Source organism: Protopterus annectens, chromosome 11.part0 (assembly GCF_019279795.1).
Source record: "Protopterus annectens isolate FY-2018-M chromosome 11.part0, PAN1.0, whole genome shotgun sequence".
NCBI classification, from domain to species: domain Eukaryota; kingdom Metazoa; phylum Chordata; order Ceratodontiformes; family Protopteridae; genus Protopterus; species Protopterus annectens.
In genome coordinates, this window is record NC_056745.1 from 1,339,352,449 (window position 1) to 1,339,364,934 (window position 12,486).

General features: G+C 41.3%; 1 protein-coding gene across 1 annotated transcript in view; it reads right to left on the reverse strand.

Annotated features, from left to right (window-relative positions):
• SBF1 (SET binding factor 1) overlaps window positions 1–12,486 on the reverse strand; it is a gene marked incomplete in the record, with an annotated part of 3,250,730 nt that overhangs the window by 1,801,301 nt on the left and 1,436,943 nt on the right. Inside the window, 1 exon segment of the mRNA XM_044088658.1 lies at window positions 6,360–6,472. Within this exon segment, the coding sequence (XP_043944593.1) occupies window positions 6,360–6,472 (113 nt within the window).

Sequence of the window (12,486 nt, forward strand, 5' to 3'; positions counted from 1 at the left end):
ACAGTGCCTGGCTACTTGCTGAGCCAGGGACAGTTTGGAGGAAATGTCAGCCTTAATGGGGCTATCAGGGATAGAAGCCAGCATGGAGGAGGTTTGAAACACCAGGTCCAGAGCATACTTAGTCATGTGGGTCTGACAATTAATGGCTCTGAAAGCCAGTGTGGAGGAAGTGTATGCATTCTTGCCAATCCTATCCATAGATTTGCTATCTTTATCCGTGGGTAGGAGAGAGGTGGAAGGAAGCAGTCTGGATGGCTTATCAGGGGAGGTGACTCACTGCTGGGTCTGCCAAGGGAGGTTTAACTAAGAATTTTCCCTCCTCTGGCACCTTGTAGTAGTGGTCAGGGCACTTGGGGGCAGGTGGCTTCAAGTCTGGGGCCTGAGAAGCTGAATTAAAGTCATCCAAGTAAGCAGGCAAAACCAGAGGAACAGCAGAAGGGGAGGGGGATTCTACTTGAAAGAGCTCAAAGTACCTCTTTTGGGTGTCAGTCATTTGTGAATTATCCCATTTGAAATAATCTTTCATCTTGGTGATGGTCTCAGCGAAGGTAATACCCTCAGGGGGAGAATCCCCTTCAACAGATGCCTCATCAGGAGAATAATACTCCTTGGGAGATGCAATCTGGGAGGTATATGATATAGAGTCTTTTGAGGAAGAATCATGCTCTTTCTCCCAAACCTGAGCGGTCATGGGTGGGATGGAAGAGGCTGAGGCAGGCCTACGACTGAGTAAAGGTAGAGTGGTGGAGACTGAGGCTGAAGGCCTAAGAGCCATAAAGGCCTGCATGAGGGAGGAAGTGAAGGAGTGCCAATTCGGTAGGCCTTCTGCAGAGGAGGAGGCATGCTTGGTTTTCTGTTTCTTTTTGGCCGGGGTGGAAGATGGAGCCGGCCTGGAGTCAGGTTTTGAGGCAACCATTTTAGAAGTCTGGATCCCGATCGGAGGTATGACAGGATCTGGTTCCCCCTTGACATAGACATTGGTCAGTGTCTGGGTATGCTCCGAGGACGTGCCAGTTGTCGGGTGAGTAATGGCTTCCCCAAAAGATGTCAACTCTTAAATCGGCAGTTGGCAGAGAGTCAGTTAATGAAGCGGCAGGCGAGGAAGGCCTAGGGATCTTGGCCTTCTTACTCAGAGGTTCGGATGTAGCCTCCGATGTGGGATCCATTCTTAGGGCTAAACGCTTAAGGCGCCGGTCTTTTAGGTAGAGGTTTAATGTGGCCAGATGGCTGCGTAGGGTCTTCAGCACAAATGATTGACAAATGGAGCAGGCGGAATGATCGTACTCCCGTCCTAAGCAAAAAACACACCTATCATGGGAGTCGTTATGGGGCATCTGGCGCCCGCATTGATATTTTCCCTTTTTACCTGACATCAGCTAAAAATTGCTACAACAACCAAGCTTAAGCAATAACAATCGGCTATGTAAGGAAAAACAGAAACCCTTAGCTTTAGATGAGAAGTCTGAGAAGGAGCGATCACATGATGCGTCGGTAGTCTACAGCTGAAAATTTCTGAGGATTGTGTGTGCAGATGTCACATTTAAGGCCCCTGATTTATGGCCTTACATCTGACATCCAACGCATGCTGCAACAGCCAAGCTGAAGCTTTTATATAGGAGCCGATGTACGAGTCGCCTGAGGGTAGGAAATCCCACAACTAGAATACTGCAACACAGGAATAGAAGGACATCAACAGATTCTGCCCCCTTGACTTTCCCTGCACCTAAATAGTTTGCTTCTCTTACATCTGAACCAGGCAGTCCGGAGGACGTGTCTGACTTTCATGTCATGCACAGTTACACTAACACCACACTAGGGGACATGGACACAAAAGAAAGCAAGTGGACAGAGCGCTTGGTTAAGGCTACTTTCAAGTCACAAGCCACAGGCTGAAGCATATTTCCTGACTTATTTCTGTTTATTAGGTGCACAAGAGGTAGACAGTGTGTGTGTGGGGGGGTGGGCACCATATCTGGATCCATCAAATCAGGGGACAAGAAACTATCCAGCTCAATACCAAATACTGGTTGCATGGTCAGCCAAGTAAAAGGGTTACAAATCCTATACTATTCTCCCTCTAGATCGCAATCTAAAGAATATGTCTGTAGAGATACTTTTCTGAACACTGCACTGAGAAAATGACAGTATTTGTAGTAACACAGTTCAAAATATGTCACATTATTTGTTAACAGTGGGAAAATTAAGGACAATTTCAGCACCAAATGATTAAAAACATTCTAAACAGTATAGACAACAAATAAATCACAAACTGATGAAAAATTCCTGTCAAAAATGTTTCATATACAAAATGGTGCTAAAATAATTGAGACATAAATGAAAATATCACTTAAAATGCTGTGATCCTGCTCAATTACCTCAAATAATCATAACCCTAAAGAAAAAACTGCAATATCAGAAAGTTTTCTGTAAAAACATCCAAATGAAGCTTTTAGTCTAAACCAAAGGCCTTACTGTGCTGCTCAAAGTAAAAACAGAAGCACATACAAAATTTCTAATCAGAAAAAAACAGTCAAAGCAGTAGAATACACGATTCAAGTATTGTTTGACAAAGGCAGTGGGAGGAAATAAAATCCAATATTCTTTTTATATGAGCTCATCTGCTGAAAATCCAGAAAATGAAGTAGTCTTCTCAGAGATCGTTCTCTTACTGTGGCACTAGAAATACTGAAAGGATACTGTCTGTGCATCTGAAAGGCAGTCTCTGTACTCTCAACCTGGTTGGTCCATCACACCCACAGACCGGCAGAGGGAGGAGTTCTAAGCTCTGGGAACTGCCAGAGATAGGTTAAGCAGGGCATTTCTACCTATACGCCAGTAAGGCGTGCATTTGTTGAACATCAGTAGTATAACAGTGGAAATTGCAAGAGGGATTGAGCCTGTAAAACTATATTAATTACATACATTTTTTTATTTTTATTTTTTTTTTACTTAACATTTGTAACACAAAAAGATGTTGGGTAGACTTTTAGTGTCATCATGGTATAGGAACAATTTTTCATGACACGTACTACCATTAATGACCATTAGTAACATAAAAAACTTTCTTTGTAATTTCTCGGCCACTCGTGTAGCGCAGAAGGATAAAGAAAGCCCTGACTATGGCCCAGCAAAACTCAGGTTTGATTAGTGGCTTGGGTGGCTGAAGGAGAAGCAGAGAAGGAATGGGTGTGCCAATCCAAGGGGAGGATGCTTGTTGATACAAGTCCCTAAGGGCAAGCATGGTCCAAAGAAGGGAGCTGCCCTTGGACATAATCAATGAGCATGGGGTGGGGTGGAAAAGGGGTGGGTAGACCTTTACAAAAAAATATTCCTTGGATGGAAGCACAAAAAAGCCAAGCCCCCAGGTCACTCTCAGGTTGCACAACTGGCCCCAGTGAAAAGCACAGTAAGACCAGGGGAGTTACAGAGAATCTGCTAGACTGGGCATAGATATATTGGGTATGGATCTATGTTTAGCGATCAAATGGCACATTCACAGAACGGCCATTCATCGTGCACAAATCAGCGAACATGCTATTCATCGAAAAGCCACATGACCGTAAGAAATATCCTCGATCAATCACAGTTGATCAACATAAAGACAATAGCATGAACAGCATACTTACTGGTAATGTAGGGATAAGGAAATCTGCCCATTCCCCACTGTAGTGTGATCTTGGAATTGGTATATATATATATATATATATATATAGATATATATATATATATATAGATATATATATATATATATATATGTATATGGATCTACCTGACAACACCGACGCACTACAACACCGACAACAAAATAACCGACACCACATAACCGAAAGTTCACACGAAACCTCACATGCCCGACATACCACAATCCCGACAATCAACAAACAAAACAACTCCCCTGTCCAAAAAGCACACACACAACACAAGCACACCAAAATCCTCACAAACCCACACTAAACCTTACATACACAACTATCTACAACATTAACCCAAACCCTAACCTTAAGGTCAGTCACTATCGCACACTCACCTAACACGCGCCCTAACCCTAACTCACTTAACCCTCCCCTAACCCTAAAGACTGTCACTATCGCACACTCACCTGACCCGCTCCCTAACCCTAACTCACTTAACCCGCCCCTAACCCTAAAGACCGTCACTATCGCACACTCACCTAACCCGTGCCCTAACCCACCCCTAACCCTAAAGACTGTCACTATCGCACACTCACCTGACCCGCGCCCTAACCCTAACTCACTTAACTCACCCCTATCCCTAGAGTCCATCAATATCGCACACTTACCTTACTCGCACCCTAACGTCCGTCACTACCGCATACTTACACAGCCTTTTCCCATGTCAGTGTTCTCAGCGTCGGGGTTTTCATCCATCGGTCATCCCAGTTTTCGATCTTCTGGTGTCGGTCTTCTCATCGTCGGAATTATCAGCTTTCGGCGTTGTCAGGTAGACCCATATATATATATATATATATATATATATATATATATATATATATAAAATTAGCAGGGGGTACACAGGGTACAGATCCCCATTAGAAGTGGGTGCAGATCCCCATATAAGGGGGCCCCCCCACGCTAATTATATACAATTCCGACATTGCATTACAGTGGGGAAAGGGCAGATTTCCTTATCCCTATGTTACCAGTAGGTACATTCTTCATGCCGTTGTCTTTATGATGGCCAACTATGATCGTTCAAAGATATTTTTTACGATCATGTGGCCTTTCACACCAATGCACTTTTGCTGATTTGTGTGCGATGAATGGCCGTTCAGCGAACGTGACATCTGATCCCTAAACATGGACCCATTGGGTGCTCACGGCCAGGTCTGCAAACATGAGGTCCAAGAGGTAAAAAAAAACAACTTTCTTTTTTGCAATTTCTTAACTCAGCATTAAAAATGATTTAAACAGTATTTTTTAGGTTCTTTTTGGCTTCCACAGCTTCTTATCCGCTTGCCCACCCACCTTAAACTCCACCAGAATAACCCCAACCCATGTCCAGGGCCAGTGAGGAGAATGAGTATCCTGGTAAAATGTCATACTGCTGCTAGGAGTATTTTTTTGTTAATATCTTAACTTTTCTCTATCCCACATGACATCCCTAGGATGGGTGTACTAGCACTTCATCTCACCTCAGCATCAACTAAGTCACTACCCCTGCCTCCCATAGACAATATCCTCTCTGCATTCGCAGCCTCTGCTGATGATATACAGTGAGGTGCACCTACGGGTATTCCCTCTTCCCAGGATGGGCATACCCATCCTCTCATGCAAATGCTATTTGACACATGTTGCCCATAGTCAGAACTTTATCCCTCTAAGCCACAATGCTGGTAAAATGCTCTGAAGTGCTATGTCCAGATTTAAAAAAAAATCAATATTTTTCTACTTTATATTTTGTCACTCGGGATCACACAAGTTGCTGTTTCAAATTACACAAGTTCTGTTCCTCAGAATGTTGTGTGTGTGTGTGGGGGGTACTCTGTCCAACAGTACCACTTAAAGGACAGAGGTTTAAGAAAGAGGCTTGGTGACTACAACAATCTTGAAAAAGCAAGTGCTGTTTTTGTCTATCATCATCATATATTCTTACAGGTTTGCATATCCAAAATGCTTTCCACTACAGGTTTTCCATCCTTATATATTATCTGGCACAATTAATGGTCCTTATCTATGCAAACCAATCTCACCTTATCCCAGTAATTACTGAATTAAACCAATCTCTGCATGTGGGACAAAGAGAAAGAGAGACAGAGACACAAAAATTGTCTCTTTCTCCAGATAGGAAGTGAGGACCTTGACTAGAAATTCCTTGTGATGGCGACATCCGTCTTGTTATAAAGAGGCTCTCTGAGGCTGTGGTCAACTCTGATAAGAAGTATGTTTTACTCTTTAAGGCACCTGCAGCCTCATGCAATGGCACCAGAGTATAGTGATCATGATATTTTGACTGCTTCCTCCTAATGCACCTGCACATGCCAAAGAGTTTGTTTATACAAACAGCCAGCACCACCAATCTCAACAAGCTCCAAGGCATCAAAGGTGCAGGAGAACCCTGTAACCAGCAAAAAAGAGAGAGATATTGCCCACTAGTTGCTTAATATCTCCAGCTAACACTCAAGTTTATTTCTGAACCTGAATTGTCAGTGCAAAAAAAAATTATAATTTGGCCATATCCTATTCAAAAACCTTTACATGCTGAGCCACCATAAACAAACACAATTATGCAGCTCTGTTTTTAGCACAGTTTACATACAGAAAACGCAAACTACTATACAACCACTTAGTCTCCTGCATTCTTTCAGAAAAAAAGGGTAAAAATAGCTTTTCTCTACATACCTTTTTAGCTTCCAACATTTTGTTTTCAAAGATGTAAGAGATGCAGTTCCTCACCACCTCTAATCTTCGAGCACTGTTGGCTAGGGCACTGCCGTTTCGGTCAACTACTCCTACTATGGAAAAATCAGAAACCAATACAGACCATTGTCAGTAATGGGGAGTTTTAATTAGAGGTTTTAGACAACAATTAAAGAAAGAAATGAACACTCACTCACTCTACAAAAACAAATTTATACTTCTGGAATGTGTTTCAATAATAAAACTTAGATAGAACAATGAAAAATACTATCAAAGAAAAAAAACAGTTCAATGATGTTTTTACCATAAAGGCAATATTTTAAACAATGCCATGCTGCACCTAAGGTTAAGAGAGTAGCCAGATAGGAGACATGTAGACAGTTTTGCCCTCTTGGCCTCAAATGACAGTAATCTTTGGCATGCACTGAAAAAATCTCTTGCTCAGTGTGAAAGAGATGGGATGAAAATAAACACATTCAAATCAAAGGTCATGGTCATGTACTGGAAAAACACAAACTGCTCTGTGTGAGGAGAGAAGACTATCACAAATGGAGGAGTTTAAATATGATGGGATCTTATTAAATACATTTTTAAAATTATCACTCAAGGCATAGGTATACATTAACAAAAACATATTAATGTCTGCCCCATTTACATACATTACATATCACACATTTACTTTGTTATTATCATCAGCCCAACATTACATAAATTGTTGAATTCCTTCCTTCCCTTAAACCTCAACTCCTCCTCCTCATTCTTCTGCATGTAATGTTCCCACAATTTCCATTTATTTCTATGTAATGTAGTCCTTCCCTTTTCTAAAGATCCCTCTATCAGTTCTTTTCTCTCTTTTATAATAGTCAATGCTTCAAATACAGTTGGTATACACACTGATTTCCATTTTTTAGTAATTGCTTTTTTTGGCAGCCAACATAATTAAACTTAACAATGTCTTACTATGTCTAGGCAATTCAGATCATGTGTCCCAGCTCAAAAAAATATCATAACTCCAGTTACAGATATTTGCTCACCCAATATTTCTGACAGTACTCTGTAGAGAATTTTTAAAGTCAGCCAACTGATTACACTCCCAAAACACGTTCCCAGTTACCTTTTCCCCCATCCCACCTCCAAAATCTGCTATCTACCTGAGGAGCAATTCTTTTAAGTCTGTTTGAGGTATAAAAATACTTATGCAAACACTTCCAAAGATTCTAAACCTTCTGGACTTTGTTGCATACTTGGGAGCCATACATAGGTTCTCCCATTGTTTTCTTGTAATTTTTTCCCAGTTTCTCGTTCCCTACCTTTCTTAACCTCCTCTGATTGATACTTAAAAGTTTATCGTGTAATATTTTATATACCCTACTAAGGATCCTTTCTTTAATAGCAGTTTCTGTTCTAGATTCAACTAAAACCCTACAACAGCATGTCTTTAATTTAATATTCCCCAATCCCTTTCTCTTTGCCTATACTCTGAAGTAAACTGCTGGTAGGGGAGACAATCTCTAGTCTGCAGGCCAAACATCATGTTGACCTCATCCCACTCAATTACATTTTTCTCGCTAGTTATTTACTCACAATACCATGGTTCCTTTGCCAGTTTTCTCCAGTAAATTTCAGTCCTCACCTGCCTATTTTCTGTATCCCTACTTACACAGGATCATAGGAGGTTACTAGGCTACTGGCCCTGAGGCCCTTATAACCCTAGCCAAGCGTTTAGCCCATGTTTAGACAAATCAGCACTCAAAGCCCCTGTCCAGCAGGGACACAGGTTGAATCTCAGGGGTGCATTTTCTGTTTCCCATCCAGTTATCCAGGTTGCGCTTAAAAGGGGATAATGAGGTACTCTGCTTGATGTGGAGAGGGAGTGTATTCCATAGATGAAGGAGTCTCTGGGGCACAAATCTGTCCTGCCAACAAGTCCTGTTGATGTCACAGACCAGGTAGAGGTCGCCCGTACAGGTTGCTCAAGTGGAGCTTGACTTGCGGATATGCAGCAGTCCCATCAAGGTGGGATCTGAGATTGCTTTATATGCCAGACAGAAGTCACCTCTGAGGAGTCCGTATGAAACTGAGTAGAGTGGCAGGGCTTCTGGCATATCTGTGTAGGGTAGATGTTTGAGGCCCTGGATTCTTCTGGTGAGGAACCTCTGTGGTCTCTCCAGCTGCTGCATTTGCTTTGAGAGGTACATGCTGTACTCAATAATTGGCCTTAAAAGGGAAGAATACAGGGATGTTATGACCTCTATGTCCCTGGATGAGATACGCTGACTTAAGTGGTGGGCCATATAGAAAGCTTTCCGTACAATGGAAGCAACATGGTAGTCAAAATTCAGGTTATCAACCTGGGTGCCCAAATCCCTCACTACTAATTGCATACTTAGGACGTTATTAATGTGATATGTGGGGACGTCACTCTCCCCAAAGGAGATGATGGTGCATTTTCTGGCATTCAGCTAGAGGCCATGTCTCTGGCACCACTGGCAAAATACTCTTTCTCCATTTTCTTGTTGTCTAAGACCTTTGAATACTTTCTGCTATGAATATAATATTCTGTATGGTTATTCTCCTTAAGGATCTGCATCCAAAAAAATATATTGTGGTCTTGTTCAGAAGTGCAGCAAACAGATAAAAGAAACTGACCAATGGATGGATACAGATGTGGCTATCCTGTGGCCGATCATACAGAAAGTGAGAGTTTAGTGACAGGGTGAAATGCTCATATACACCAGCAATCTATGCCACCATCCTTGCATATGATTGCGAGTTTAGAAAAATCAAAGGATAAGAATGATTGTTATAGGACAGACCAATGGCATTGCACAATCCAATGTATTGTGTACAAGTGCATTATCTAGAAATCCCATAATTACTCACCTGTAAAAATGTAAGCACTGTGCATGTTTGCATACTTTCATGTACACTTTTATTCAATGCACATACACATTTAATTCCTGGCACCGCTCGTGTTCCAGCTCCCACAGTTAAACTCACCATTATGTCTCTTTCTCTTCTTCTACAACTATTCATGTTACATCAAATTTTGTTTTCTTTTACTCCAATTGTTCCCTCTACTCATGCCAGGGTTGCCAGATTTCCAGCAAAGCAGGTAGGGACAAAAAAAAAAAAAAAGAAGGTCTCTCACGGCAAAGTGAAGACCAAATAAAAAAAAAGGTTTTCGGCGGCTCATGTTTAATGCATTGCAGTTCCGCATTAAACACGAGAAGCTCCGTGTTTAGCGATTTTTGATTGGCCCGTATACCGGCATATGGGCCAATCTTCAAAAATCGCTAAACACGGAGCTTCTCGTGTTTAATGCGGAACACAAGAAGCTCCGTGTTTAGCAATTTTTGATTGGCCCGTATGCCAGGTATACGGGTCAATCAAAAACAAAAAAAAACAAACAAACAAAGTGGAGGCTGGCCGGGATTTAAACCGGCAGGGCGGGACTCGGGATCAGGCTACTGATCTCGAGACAGTCCCGCCCAAATAGGGACATCTGGCAACCCTGACTCATGCTGACATTTATTACCATACAATTCTCCAATCCTACTCTGTCTTCTAACTCTACTTTCTACTTACATTAAATCCTTCTCTGCAAACTCCAACAATCTTCCCTTTAATAATGCCTTATTGCTCTCTCTCTCTCTCTTCCTAATTGTAATCTTTTCCATTTTCATTAATACCCCCTCCATATCCCTTTCCATTTTCATTAATACCCTCTCCATATCCCTCTTCCTCATTACACTGCTTTGCAACTATTCTTTCTCCCTTCTCCTGAAAATAATCATTGTGTCAATCATTTTGTAATTTTTATTCTATCATATTTTGTATTGTCTAGATTTTTCCTTTTATTGTTAGGAATGTGCGACTTTGTGGAGCTTTTCTTCCTGGGTCTCCACTGAAAAGGGCCTTACATGTTCCATTTGGGAAATTCCGGTAACCAAACAGATAAATAAGATTTTGCCATTTTATATTTGACATCAAAACCTAAAATCTATTTCAAAAGTGCTTCCTGTTTACCTTTTATGAAATGTAAACCTATTTTCTCTTTGTCTCTTTCTAGGCTGTGGTTGAAATGGATTCTTGAATATGTCAACCTCCCTGTTAACCAAAAACAAACAATCCACGATACTCTGAGTGAAGTATCTTTTAATCCTCTTGGTTGACAACAGATGAGGTGGTTTGGAACCCAGTAAATATATCCCATGGCTGCATTCCAATGGAAATGCCCAGCCTCACCCACTGGGAAGAGGCATCAAAGCAGAGTTGGGACACATTAAAAACACATCTCTCAACTTCCTGAGGAATCAACATGATAATGGGAATACTGCTTGTCCTACCATGTTCAGTTTGCTACTACTAGGACCAACACCATGCCAAGGCAGTTTACAAAATGGATGCAATCCATCTGGTCACAAGCAAGATGTGAAAGGCTGGTTAATGAAGCAAAAACCTACTGTACACTAAGGTGTCTTTATTACACTCAGTGCTCTCAGAGAACTACTTCTTGTTTGGGCAAGGTCCTTCTTGCAGGAGTAATACTATATAAGATGAGAACGTACAATACTTACAGGCCCAGGAGAATGAATTATAAAGCAGTACCCTATAGGACTGCAGTGGTAAAGTTACCCTAGCCGCAGACTTAAAGTCCACTTTGTACAGCACTGAAAAAATGTACACTGAAATGTACAGCTGTCTAAAGTACAGGTATTTACCGCTACTACAGATCTACTGACAGAATCTGAAGAAATCCTAAATTTTATGAATGAGACTGAAGTGCTAACTTCAGTTTTATGCACTTTTAACAATCAATTTCATTGTCTACTGACCTCTCACCTTATTGTCATATTTATTTAAGCAGTATTTTTCTTGCATTTTTATAAAAAGTCATCTTATACAATACAGAGTGCCATATCTTGTTAGAACACACTAACTATCCTGACTTGTTTACAAGCTTAAAATAATATATGTAAGTAAAACATGAAAGACTCGCACTTCCGCAAAACTGCCTGCAATACTCACATTAAGTAATAAAGAAGTGGCACTAAAAAGAGAATGGAATCGTTAAAAGACAACTATGGGGTACAGCCATTGTTTTCTCCTCCCTTATGTCTTTTTTCTCCGTACATAGCAATCCAGCCACTCAAATGTAAGCTTCACGCAAGGTGAAGCATTTATTTTATCATTTCCCTAATTCCCGTATTCACCAACAGAGGTAGCACTAACCATATTTCCTGAAACTTTGGTCTCACAATTATACAGCATTTGCTAAAGCCACTCAATTTTTCAGTAACTGTAGCCCAAGACACTCCCACCTTAACTTGTGATATTCAAGAACACCCTCTTCTCAATTAAACATTCATTCCTGGCCTTAAGTCTATGAATTACTATGCATAAACCTCCTCATCCATAAGCAAGAAAGTATAGTGTACAATGGAAGTACAGAGTACAGTTGTGTAAAATCCTACCATAACAGTAGATGTCCTTTCCTTCACTGTTGCAGTATTCCTTACGTCTGGGATTCCCTGCCTTGTGTAGCCCATCTGGCCAGTATACAAAAGTCTACTGCTGTTTTAAGGTATGCTGTACGTCACACATATGCTCCTTGCAAAGTATAGGGCATAAAGATGACGTCCAGACTTACCATCCCCAGAATTGATAGCCCCAATCCAATGAAAACCAAGAGGTAACCAGTACCTCCAGTAGGGAAATGGATGCGGGGGAAGATGGATAGAGTGAATATTGCAACAGTGAAGGAAAGGACATCTACAGTTATAGTAAGATTTTGCACAACTGTACTATGTCCTTCCATTCACTGGTTGCAGTATTAGTCACATCTGGGAGAGTGCCAAAGCTCAAGAAGAAACTTGGGAGGAGGAAAGACTAGCAGAGCCCTCTAGGATGTGATGAAGGATGGCCCTAGCAAAACCAGCGCTAGCTCTGGAGATTCCATCCAACTCATAGTGCTTGGTAAAATTATGCACAGAACAACAAATAGCTGCTTCAAAAACAGAGTTAGTATCCAACCCCTTGAAAAGAGCACCAGAAGAAGCCACAGCTCTAGTAAAATGAGCCTTCACAGAAGAATGAAGGCTCTTAC